The sequence below is a fragment of the Vipera ursinii genome (assembly GCF_947247035.1).
Source record: "Vipera ursinii genome assembly, chromosome: 4".
NCBI classification, from domain to species: Eukaryota; Metazoa; Chordata; class Lepidosauria; order Squamata; family Viperidae; genus Vipera; species Vipera ursinii.
The window spans coordinates 75,913,648-75,927,120 of record NC_139514.1 but is presented as its reverse complement, the minus strand read 5'-3'; the positions used below and the strand labels follow the sequence as shown (position 1 = coordinate 75,927,120).

The window sequence follows — 13,473 nt, the reverse complement described above, 5'->3', positions numbered from 1 at the left end:
AAAGCACAATTCCCTCCTTCAATTAAGTCATAAATCACATTCCCTAATTCAGGGCTTTTCAACCTTTTCAGCCATTATACCACTTTTAGGATAAGGCACTTTCCGAGTACCACCAGTTGCCCAGCAAGGTGTCGAAAACCAAAAAAAGGGAAAAAAGTGATAAGTACAGGTAGTCCTCGACTTACGTTTCATTTAGTGACTGTTCAAAGTTACAACAGCACTTAAAAAGTGACTTATGACCATTTTTTACACTTATGACTGTTGCAGCATTCCCAGGGTCATGTGATTTACATTCGGATGCTTGGCAACTGATTCATGCTTATGACGGTCAGTGTCCCAGAGTCATGTGATCACCTTTTGCAACTTTTTGACAAGCTGGGGGGGCAGCTCATCACTCAGGTTGCAGGGTGCCTGCCATGGGTCTCTGGTGGACGGGGGTGGGACTGGGGTGGGTGCCCTCCTTCCCTCCCTCTCTCCCATTGTCCCTTCCTTCTTTCCTTCCTTTCTTACCTCCTTCTTTCTCCCTCCCTTCCTTCCCTCCCTCCCTCCCATCCAGCGCTATGCCACCCAGACCCCAGCCTGGAAAAAATCACGGCCCTCTCTGAGTGTGCGCAGAGGCAGAGGAGAGTGCCATCTTTAGACATGACAATATTCAAGTACCAGCAGTGGCTTAGCAAGGTGTCAAAAACTTTATTGACCAAAAACAGGAAAACAGTGAACCAATTTACTTAACAAGGTGTCAAAAACTTTACTGACCAAACAAAAACAGGAAAAAAGTGAACCAATTTACCACACTTTTAATGGGAAACTTGTGCCTGCTTCTCTGCCATTAAACTTTGCAGTCGTGGCTGGAGAATGCTTACTGAAAAAATTAAGTCAGGCTCCTGCTGAACGCAATTCCTTTCCTTAGTTTTTATACATGCTGAGGAAGAAAATGGCTTCTTGCACAAGTATGTGGAACCAAATGGCAATAAGGCTGCGATAGCCTTTCCCCCCCACTTCTGGGTATAGTTTTGCAGCTTGGCTCCAGAACTCAGTCAGTATTTTGTCATTGAACAGTTCCTTGAAACTGTGGTTTGATATCAGTTCCAGAAGTGCCTCTTGCTTTGGAGAGGAAAGGTCAGAGTTCAGAACATTGCACATGGTGAAGGGTGATGCAACCCAGCAAATTTTAGTATCAGATCCTGTTGAGACAAATTGAAAATACAACTCAAACTCTGTGTGCAATTTTTCCAAATGATTTTTGATGGCTGTTTCAATTCCCTCAGTGTCAGCAATACAATTTAGTTCAATAAACACTGACACATTGGGAAATGAGGCAATATTCTTTTTTCTACTTGTCCTATCCACAGGGAGATCCACACGTTATGACCGTGGCCCTGCAGCGATCGATTAAGTTCATTTAGCTTTTTAAATATATCAGCCACATAGGCCAGGCAGGATACCCAAAGGACATTTTCAAACTTTTCTGCTAGGGGTGATGAAACATTTGTCAGGAACAGGTGCGTTTCATCTCGTAGCTCGAATAATCTTGATAATGTTTCACCTCTTGACAACCAACATACTTATGTATGAAAGAGAAGAGTGCTGTGCTCAGAATCCAAATCCTTGCATAATTGCCGGAATAAATGTCCATTCAATGGCCAGCTTTTGATGAAATTTATTATTTTGCAGCATCCGCCAAAATCTCATGTAACTCAGGGCTCATCCATTTAGCAGCAAGTGCATGTCTATGCAAGATGCAATGATTTGGGGACTTCCGGTGGCTGCGCGGCGCCGGAGACAGCCTTCCCGGGCTGCCCGCGGCTCAGCTGAGTAATTTTCGCCCGAAACAGTGCCGATCAGCTGTTTGGGTGAATTTGAAGCCCCCTCCTCAGGACAAGAGGAGGGGGTGAGGCCCCAGGTAGGGGTCGAGTTCTCCGGGGCCGCCTGAGCTTGTAGCTTGGGCGGCTGAAGGATCAAACTCCCCCGTAGCCTGGGTCGCTCCCAGCTGGTCAGCGTCTCTGCTCCGGATTTCTTGGAGCAGAGCCAGGCGTCTGCGACCACCCCTGCCTGAAGGAAGGACTATGGAATAAAAATAGCAGGCAGAGCGGTACAAGAGGAAAAGGTGAAGAGGATTATTTTATTTTACTCTGGAGCTTGATGGACTTTTTAAACTTAAAGTGAAAGTGCGTCACAATTGAAAGTAAAAGATGGCGGCTAAACCTCCCCCTAAAACTCTTCGGAGTGCTGGAACTTCTCCGGTGCAACAATCATCATTGCAGGCGTTGCATCCTCCTGATGTATTGACACCGAAGGATTTACAAGATGCTCTTGAAAAACATACCCAGGTAATTCTGGAATCAATGGGTGATAAATTTGCACAGATGGAGGAGAAATTGAAGAAATTGGAGGAGAGAATGGAAGAGAGGATGGAACAGAAGTTCAGTGTGATGAAGGTAGACATTTTGTCTTCAGTGCATAAAGTGGCTGAATGTGTGGAAGATTTGGATGAAAAAGTGGAAGAGTTGACTCAAAAGAATGCCATATTAGAAGCAAAAGTATTGGAGAATGAAGATTTAATAGACAAAATGGATAGAGAATTGAGTCTTGCTCAATATTACCAGATGCAGTTTGCTGTTAGAATCAGAGGTTTAAAAGAGAATATTAAGGAAGATCTAAAGCAGCTGGTTTCTGAGGCTCTCGAAGTGGTATTGAATCAGCCAGCATCTGAAATAAAAGAAGGCATGGATAAAGTGTTTCGTGTGAATTCATGGATTGCTAGACAGAGAAAGCTGCCTAGAGATGTGGTGGTTTATTTTGCAAAAAGGGAAATTAGAGATGAAGTTATACAAGCTGCCTATGATACTAAAGTTGTGATTGCTGATCAAGAAGTTCTGGTTCTAAAAGAAATTCCTCCAAAGATTTTAAGGAGAAGGAAGGATTTTACATTTCTTGTGCAAGAGCTCAAGCAACGAGATATAAGGTTCAGATGGGAGATCCCAGCTGGGTTGATGGTGATGCATGAAGGTAAAAGGTACCGTCTGGTTACTGTGATGCAAGCGCGTGATTTTTACAACAATGTTTTAAAAGCAACCCCATTAACACTTCTGGAAGCTGCAAAGGGATCTGGAGAAGGAGAACATCAAGAGGCTGAAGATGGACAGACAGAGGAGAACGGTGCTGGAGGAGATCAAGTTACAACTTCTTTGGATGATCTTAGAGAACAGAGGGTGAGGCGTGCTGCTTTAAAACGATCAAAAAAGATAAAAGAACAAGATCAGCAGAAGTCTATGGAACTTCCACAACGTACCTACAGCCAAGCAGTGGGAGGAGCACAGCCTAAAAAAGATAGTCCTATCAAAGCAGTGCTCCAAGAGCTTTGGGATGATATGCATGGCAACTAAATTTTTAACTTGGAACGTTAATGGACTAAATTCACCACAGAAGAGGAAGAAAGTTTTTCAATATTTAAAACAATTTAAGATAGATGTTATATGCTTGCAAGAAACGCATATTAGGGTTGTGGATCAGAAGTATTTATCGAACTCAAGGTTGGGTACGCAATTTGTTGCTTCTGCAATGAATAAGAAAAATGGAGTGGTTGTTTATGTTAAAAGTGCTTTAACAGCAGACCTAATTGAAGCAGATAAGCATGGAAGATACGTTATGATAGAGTTGCTGCTAGAAGGTAAAAAGACGCTTTTAGTTGGATTATATGCTCCTAATCAACAACAAGCTGACTTTTTTAGTTTACTTCATATAAAGCTTACCCAGTTGGATTATAAATCTTTTATTTTTATGGGGGATTGGAATGGTGTTTTGGATGTACAGATGGACAAGGCTGGAGTTTTTAAGCGCGTCCCAAGTCATGCTAGACTGCCTAAATCCTTTTTTGAAATGAAGGATGACTTGGAACTGCGAGACATTTGGCGCGAGAGACATTTGCAGGAAAAGGATTATACTTTTTATTCTGACAGACATCAATCTTTTTCCAGGATCGATTTTATTTTGTTGACTAATGATTTTTTTTAAGGACTAAAAAGGTGAAGATTTGTGCAAGAACTATTTCTGATCATAGTCCAGTTTGGCTAGAGATTGATAAGGAGAATAGAGACAGGCGCTCATGGCACGTAAACGAGAATTTGTTTAGAAATCAGAGAAATGTGGAAGAATGCAAACAGCGGATGAAGGATTTTTTTGAAAATAATATGAATAAGGGCACCTCTATGGACATGGTTTGGGATGCTAGCAAGGCTTATATGAGAGGGGTGTTGATATATATGAATAATAAACATAGACGTGCTGTGGAAGCTAGGAGGAAAGAACTGGAGAATGAAATAAAGGAAAAAGAAAAGGCTTTGATTTTGAATTCAGAGGATGTGAAGACTAAGGAGGCTATTAAACTGTTAAGAGGACAATTTGATAAATTAATGGCTGACCAAGTGGCAACCAATTTGCGGTTTGCCAGGCATAATACTTTTTGCAACGCTAACAAACCAGGTAGATGGTTAGCTTATAGACTGAGGAAAAAACAAAGGGCTTCTAATATAGACAAAATTGAGTATAAAGGAAGGGTTGTGTTTCAACAGGACCTTATCAAGGATGCTTTTGTGGATTTTTATTCTAAATTATATGCTAAGGAGAAGATTAATGAAAAAGACATTGATATATATTTGGAGAATGCTAGCATCCCGGTTCTTACGCAAGTACAAAAAGAGGAGATTAATCAATTAATTACAGAAGAAGAAATTTTTACAGCAATTAAGGAATTGAAGGTGGATAAAGCACCAGGTACAGATGGTTTGTCTGCGGTTTACTACAAAAATTTACAATTAGAGATGATGAAACCGTTAAAGGAACTGTTCCAGACAATCCAGAGGGGGGGAAAGGTGCCACCGTCTTGGAGAACAGCTTTTATTTCTTTGATTCCGAAGGAAGACCAAGATGCTACTCAAGTTAAAAATTATAGACCGATATCGCTTTTAAATACAGATTACAAGATATTTGCTAAGGTTTTGGCTAATAGATTGATGAGGGTTCTGCAACAGGTGATTCATGGGGACCAAACGGGGTTTATTAGTGGTAGGCAAATGAAAAATAATGTGAGGCATATAGTTGATGTGTTAGAGTTTTTGGAAAGGAACAACCAGATCCCTGTGGCGCTAATTTTTCTAGATGCTGAAAAAGCTTTTGATCAATTGAATTGGCAATTTTTGATGAAAGTTTTAGATAAAATGGATTTTGGGGAAAATTTTCTACAACCGATTAGGGCATTATATCAAAAACAAACTGCCCGAATTATAGTTAATAATAGTCTGACAGAAGCATGTAATATTGAGAAGGGCACAAGGCAAGGGTGTCCGTTATCGCCCTTGTTATTTGTGTTAACATTAGAGATATTATTGGTTAAAATACGGAATTTGGAAAAAATTAAGGGGATACAAATTAGAGATCAGGATTATAGATTGAGAGCATTTGCAGATGATCTGGTTGTTACAGTGACCCAGCCAGAGAACTCTGTTGTGGACCTGATGGAGATAATAACACAATACGGGAAGGTTTCTGGATTTAAAGTTAATATACAGAAAACCAAAATTCTGGCCAAAAATATGACAGTTTCGCAAAAGGCTCTCTTAGAAGGATTAACTGGATTTGAGATTGTTAAAAGGGTTAAATATTTGGGGGTGCTTTTGTCGCCCTCTAATACAAAGTTATATAAAAATAATTATGAAAAATTATGGGGGAAAATTCAAAAAGAATTGGAGAGTTGGGAAAAATTGCAATTGTCTTTGTTGGGACGGATCGCAGCAGTGAAAATGAATGTCCTGCCTAAATTTTTATTTTTATTTCAAATGATACCGATTCTTAAGAAAGATTCTAATTTGGAGGAATGGCAGCGAGGTATCAATAAATTTGTTTGGGCAGGGAAAAGGCCACGAGTTAAACTTAAGATTATACAGGATACTCGTGAGAGAGGTGGTCTTAAAATGCCTAATCTTAAACTATATTATGAAGCTGCTGCATTAGTAGGATTGGATTAATTTGACACAAGAGAGATGATTAAATCTTGAGGGCCATGATTTGTTGTTTGGCTGGCATGCATATTTGTTGTATGACAAGAAGGTAGACAATGTGTTTAGAGTGCATATTTTAAGACAGGCATTGTTGAGAGTTTGGAAGAAGTATAGATATAAGCTAGATTGCAAGATACCATTGTGGGCAATTCCAAAACACGCAATAGAAAATATACATGCTGGTTTCAAACATGATGTGACTACGTACAAGGAGATCCTAAGCTTGGAAAGAAATGTTTGGTGTTTGAAATCATATAGCCTCTTGCGAGAAGAGAAGGTTGTTCAAAATTGGTTTCAATATACTCAGTTACGGGCCAGGTGGAAAGAAGACCAGAAAAATGGTTTTACAATGACTGATGAAAATTTGATAAAGCAAATCAGAAATCAGGGACCAGCACATATTAAACGGATATATCTTGCGTTGATAGAGATTGATTCAGAAACAGAACTTGTTAAGGATTGTATGATAAAATGGGCCCAAAACATCCAGGAAGTTATTACAATGGACATGTGGGAAAAGATTTGGGTGAGGAATGTAAAATTTACACAAGCTCAAAATCTAAGAGAGAATTTTTACAAAATGTTTTATAGATGGCATTTAGATCCTAAAAAGCTTGCAAGTATGTATCCGAATTATCAGCCTAAATGTTGGAGGTGCGGTGATGAAGATGCAACATATTTTCACATATGGTGGACTTGTAAAAAGGTTAAGGCCTTTTGGATAAAAGTCTGGTGGAACATGCAGAAGATTTTTAAACAGAGGATAAAGTTTTGTCCGCAACTTTTTTTGTTGGGAATAATTACAGATGCTACAGTTGTGGACACTAAGTTGATGTTGAATTTAATTACGGCAGCAAGACTTTTGATAGGTCAGTACTGGAAGAAAGAGGAACTGCCGACCATAGAAGAGTGGACTTTAAAGGTTTCCGACCTGGCTGAGATGGCGAAGATTTCGGCCTATTTGAAAGATCACTCGCAAGAACGCTATATTATGGAATGGAGAAAATGGATTGAGTTTATCCAGAACAAGTACAGGGTTAAGAAGTTTTATGTAGCATTTGAATAAGTCTTCTTTCTTTTTTTCTTTTTCTATTTTAGTTTTTCTATATATATTTAATATTACTAAGGTTTGTTTTATCCTATATAAGCTAGAGAGTGATGGATTTTAGAGTTTATGGTTGTTAGTATATGGTTGTTTATGATTGTTTTTTTTATATATACCTTGTATTTAGCTCTGGGAAGTCGGGGGGGAGGGGGGAGAGGTAGGGGGGGAGGGAGAAGGGAGGGGGAGGGGGGATTTTTAAAGGAAAAATTGTATGTTAAAACTTTTCAATAAAAAAAAAAGATGCAATGATTTGAAACAATGGAGTTGTTTCTTGCCTTAGCTTGTGCTATCACTCCCGAAGCTCTTCCTGTAAGAGCTGCTGCACCATCAGAACAAATTCCTACACAACAATATTCAATATTCAGTGAAAAATCATCAATTATTGTGAATAGTTCTTCCCCAGTTGTCCTGCCAGGTAATGCACGGCAAAATAATATCGGTTCCAGTATATCATCCAAATCAGGAACACACACAAATACAACTAATTGTGCCTCACCAGCAATGTCAGTGCTTTCATCCAATTGAAATGCAAATTTTTCTGCTTGCTATGATTTTTTCCACCACTTGTTGAATAACATCTTTGGCCCTATCTTGTATTCGTCTTTGGACGGTGTTATCAGAACATGGAATACGACGAATAGCAGCAGTCAGTTTTCCATCAAAGAGAATTGAGGAAATTGCAATGGCAGAGGGAATCATGACTTCTTCTACAATTGTGTGAGGCTTATTTCGTTTAGCTGCTATCAAGGACAATTGGTAAGATACTTCCTGACATTTTTTGGAGATGGTAGTGGCCTTCATGAAAGCAGCACAGCATTTTATATATTCATCTCTCTTCTTCACAAAAAATGCTACTGGCTTTTCAATGTGCTTTTTATGTTTTGTTGTAAAATGTCTCTGGAGCAAAGAAGGCTTCGTGGAATGCTTGGATAATACTTCATTGCAGATAACACAAACAGGATGCTGCTGATCATTCTCTTCCAGGAAATGAAAGCCAAACTTCAAAATAATCTTCACTGTATTTTCGATTTGGTGCCAGTTTTGATTTCTTCAGTGGTGGTTCCATTGCTGAATCACCTTCCTTTTGCACCAATGAAGGCATGAGGAATTTATCCATATTAATATGCACTACCTTGATGGTCAGGTGGCTGGTATGCTGTTCTTCCTCTCTCACACTCTCTCTCTTTCTCTGCTATTGTAATAATTAAGATGAGCAGTCTTAAGTCCAATATAAATGAATGACTAAATCTCTTGATACAGGAACAGTTGCAAAAACTTCATGCCAAGATTCTGGTGCAAGAAATCTCAGCCTTTGTGTAAGAACTACCACCCACCACAAAAGACACCACAAAAGTTGTTACTATTGTGAATGGGCAGGAGCGAAACCAAACTTTTCAAAAGCCCTGCCCTAATTAGTTTGAAGTGCAGGCTTCCTCTCCAGCTCTCCAGCCCATCATTTCTTTAATATCTCTTATTTCAACAACCTTGGTTCTCACACTAGGTTCAGTGTTATTATGTCTATCTGGACTCTCATGCACATTTCCCTGTCCCCAGCATCATCTAACTCTAAAACCAAAAAGAGGAAAATGGCTACATCTCCATCTGTTGTCAATGGAAAAATATCCAATGTTAGCAGCATTGACACTGATTGTACAATACCAATGAAGAAGAAAAATAACAGCTCTCAAAAGAAATCAGCATGGCTGCGTAAAAAACTCTCTGATAAATTGAAAGATAAAAAGGACAAATATAAAACATGGAAAGAGGGGCACATCACTAAGGCAGAATATCAGCAAATAGCTCGTGCCTGCAAAGATGAAGTGAGGAAAGCTAAATCTCAAAATGAATTAAGGCTTGCGACAAAAGTCAAAAATAACAAAAAAAGCTTCTTTCAACATGCAAAAAACAAGAAAAAAGTTAAGAAAATGATTGGTCCATTAGTGAGAGAAAGTGGCAAGAATGTAACAAGCAACAGGGAGAAAGCAGAACTATTTAACATTTTTGCATCCGTCTTTACACAAAGGGAAAAAACAGTCCAACCTATCAAAAACAGTACCGTAAAAAACAGATTAGAAACACAAGTTAAGATAGGCAAGAAAATGGTAAGTGAGCACCTGTTCACCCTAGATAAGTTCAAATCACTAGGACCAGATGGTTCTGAAGTTCTGAAGGAACTGGCAGATGTGATTTCAGAACCACTGAACTATATCTTTCAAAGATCCTGAAAGCACTCTTTTACCAGAGGACTGGAAAAGAGCTGATGTAGTTCCCATCTTCAAAAAAGAAGAAAAAATGGATCCAGGAAACAACAGACCTATCAGCCCAACCTTAATACCTGGGAAGATTCTGGAAAAGATAATCAAGCAACAAATACCTAAGGCAAACCAAATCATTACCAAAAGCCAACATGGGTTTGTCAAAAACAGATCATGCCAGACAAATCTTATTACATTCTTTGACCAAGTGACAAAATTAGTGGACCAGAGGAATGCTGTGGATATAATTTATTTGGACTTCAGTAAGGAATTTGATAAAGTAGATCACAACCTACTAGATAGAAAAATGTGGGTTAGACAGTATCACCACCAGATGGATTTGAAGCTGGCTGACTGGCCGTACTGAGCATGTGGTCCTCAATGGAACTGCATCTACATGGATAGAAGTGTGTATTGGGGTGCCCCAAGGCTCTGTTCTGGGCCCAGTGCTCTTCAACATCTTCATCAATGATTTGGATGAGGGGATAGATGGGGAACTCATCAAATATGCAGACGTTAGCAAGCTAGCAGGAATAGCCAACACTCCAGAAGATAGGCTTAAGATACAGAAGGATTTTGACAGACTTGAAAATTGGGTGCAATCTAACAAAATGAAATTCAATGGTGAAAAAAATAAGGTTCTACATTTAGGCAAGAAAAAACAAATACACATGTACAGTATAGGTCAGAGGTGTCAAACTGCCAGCCCACGGGCCGGATGTGTCATCCGGAAGCTGCACCCACCCTATTGCCGGCAATGGCAAAAAGGCTCTGATACGTTGCATGACGTCACATGACCTCACTAGTTTGACATGTCTGGTATAGGTGGTACCTTGCTCAATAGTAATAACTGTGAGAGGGATCTTGGAGTCCTAGTGGATAATCACTTAAATAAGAGCCAGCAGTGTGCTGCAGCTGCCAAAAAAGCAAACACTGTGCTAGGCTGCATTAACAGAGGGATAGAATCAAGATCACATGAAGTGTTAATACCACTTTACAATGCTTTGGTAAGGTAAGGCCACACTTGGAATACTGCATCAACTCTTGGTCACCACGATGTTACAAAGATGTTGAGACTCTAGAAAGAGTACAGAGAAGAGCAACAAAGATGATTAAGGGACTGGAGGCTAAAACATATAAAGAATGGTTGCTGGAATTGGGTATGTCTAGTTCAGGGGTGTCAAACTCAATTTCATCGAGGGCCACATCAGCATTATGGTTGCCCTCGGGGGGGCGGGGTGTGTGACCAAGTGGGCGTGGCCAAGTGGGCGTGGCCAGCTGCTCACTCAGCGCAGCTGACTCGAGATACCTGGGTCAGGAGAGAACAAGTTGCACCAGCTAATTTGATGTGGGGACATGTCATTGCCCCTCAAGCTCTTCACCTCCCCAAACTTCTGCAGCCAAGCATGTGCACATGCACACGCACTATATTCCACGTTTAGGGGCTTTTATCCACAGAGGATGGAAAGGGCCTTCTTCCCAAGCCCAGGCATGATTGGTAGTTTGTTAGCTCAGATATAGATAGCCTCCTAGTCTCCAAGCTTGAAGTGTGTGTGTGTGTGTGTGTGTGTGTGTGTTTGTGTGTGTGGGGGGGGGGTTTTCCTTCTTCTGCCTTGACAGATCTCTGGAGAGCAAGAGGAGGCAGGGGAGCAGCACTTCCCAGTCCTGCATGCTCCTCTCCAGAGATCTTTCAAGGCAGAAGAAGTTGGAGGAAACTGCTTCCTGGAAACTTTCACCACATCAAGCATCATGGTTGCCTTCAAAGGGCCAGTTGCATGTAGGACTATTGTATCATATTAGTTCAGAAGTGTATTATGCCTAAGAGTGGGGCAAAAAGGAATAAAATTTCAAATATGAACAAATAAATTATTTATTTCAAATAAATTTGCAAAAACACATTTAAAACAAAGAAAAAAACAAGCTTTTTAGTTCTCATGCCATTTTGTCCGAACTGGATGTTTGGCATCTTTTCCTGGCTACAAGTTCATCCACATTTGGGGATAGGTTTTGAGTGGTGGATACTCTCAGGATAGAATGGAGGTGTGCATCCATGAGCTGACTTCTGTGTGCACTTTTGTTCACCCTCATGACAGAGAAAAGTTGCTCACAGAGGTATGTACTCCCAAACATGGAGAGCATTCGAGCAGCTTGTAGGCGGAGTTGGGGCATTGTTTCAGGGATGAACCTGGTGAACTGTGTGGGTCCTACAGAATCGTACTTTCCCTTCAGTGTGCTGTTACATTGGAGTTCTATCAACTCCATCTGGATATTTACAGGAGCACTCTCCACTTCAACTGAAAATGGATTGCTGAGCAGTCCAAAACTGAATTTCTGTTTTTCAAAATCAGCAAAGCGACATGTAAACTCCATTTGAAGTGTGCTCAGTTTATTAGCAAACTCAGCATTTGAGAAGGCAGTGGTGGAGACCTGGTTTTTTATTGTTTGGCAACTGAGAAAGTGACTCAAGTTTCCTTGCTGCATGTGAGTCTCCCACACTCGCAGCTTTACTTGAAAAGCTTTCACAGCATCATACATGTCTGTGATCACACGGTCCCGTCCCTGAAGCTGTAGGTTTAGTGCACTGAGATAATTAGTAATGTCACATAGAAATGCTAATTCACACAGCCACTTTTCATCCTTCAATTCTGTGCAGTCTTTTCCTTTGCTTTCAATAAACTGACAAATTTCCATGCATAATTCAAAAAATCTGTTGAGCACTTTCCCTCGACTTAGCCATCGCACCTCTGTGTGATAAGGGAGATCACCAAGTTCAGAATTTATTTCTTCAAGAAAAGTCTTAAATTGACGGTGATTTAAACCTTTGGCTCTTATAAAGTTAACTGTCTTTGTTACAGTGTGCATTACATGGTCCATTTTCAGGGCTTTGCCACATAGTGTTTCTTGATGTATAATGCAGTGATATGCTGTCAGCTCACCTGTGCAATTCTCACTCTTCATTTTGTCTCACATCCTTCCTACTAGTCCACTCTTTTCCCCGCACATTGAAGGTGCTCCATCTGTTGTGAGTCCTATAAGTTTGTCCCAGGGTAGTTTCATGTCATGTATACTTTTGGATACTGCTTCAAATATGTCCTTCCCTGTGGTAGTGCCATGCAGTGATGTTATATCCAGAAGCTCCTCCGTAATGCATAAACCTGAGTCCACTCCACGGATGAAGATTGTCAGCTGTGCTGTGTCAGAGATGTCAGTGCTCTCATCCACAGCAAGGGAATAAGCAATAAATTCTTTTCCCTTTTCAACCAATTGTCCTTGCAAATCAGTGGCAAGCTCACATATCCGATCAACAACAGTATTTCTGCTTAGGCTTATGTTTGAAAAAGCTTGCTTTTGGTCTGGACACATGACTTCGCACACTTTAATCATGCAGTGCTTCAAAAACTCCCCCTCTGTAAATGGCCGGGCTGATTTGGCTATCTCTTCTGCCACTATAAAACTAGCTTTCACAGCAGCTTCACTTTGTGATTTTGCTTTTCTGAACATATGCTGCCGTGACATCAGGCTCTTTTTCAACTCTTCCACCTTCTGTGCTTTCTGCTCCATGTTCAAGTTTTTGTACTTGTCCTGATGCTTCATCTCATAGTGCCGTCTCAAGTTATACTCTTTAAATACAGCCACAGTAGCTCCACAAACAAGGCACACAGCCTTATCTTCAATGTCAACAAACAGGTACTCTGGCTCCCACCTCTTTTGAAAGCATCTTTTTTCAAAGTCCACTTTCCGTTTGGCCATTTTGGGGGATTTAAATATTGGCACGCAGGTCTTTTTCCCTGCAGATAAATATATGGATGAGACTGGACAGAAAGCTCAAAGTCTCAGGTACTGTGTGAGGCAAGCAGTTGTGAGCACACTAGGTAGGTATCCTAAGATGCTGCAAGTCCAGATGTTTGGAGTAGGTTTAGCAACATAACAGCATCTGTGGAGAGAAAGCAAGAAAGCAGCCCTCTTTGATACAATTGAAATTATATGTTTTATGCAAGAGATCCTGTATGGATGGAGGAAAAAATCAGCAATCCACCATCACTCAGAAGCTGGTCTA

At 40.4% G+C, this 13,473-nt stretch overlaps 1 protein-coding gene across 1 annotated transcript; it reads right to left on the bottom strand.

Annotated features, from left to right (window-relative positions):
- Window positions 1-11,348: 11,348 nt before the first annotated feature.
- LOC310639539 (general transcription factor II-I repeat domain-containing protein 2-like) lies at window positions 11,349-13,166 on the bottom strand (the record flags this gene model as incomplete). Its single annotated transcript, XM_083361288.1, has 2 exons — window positions 11,349-12,160; window positions 12,485-13,166. The coding sequence occupies 2 exons, from the start codon at window positions 13,164-13,166 to the stop codon at window positions 11,349-11,351; spliced, it is 1,494 nt and encodes a 497-aa protein (XP_083217414.1).
- Between the last annotated feature and the right edge of the window lie 307 nt (window positions 13,167-13,473).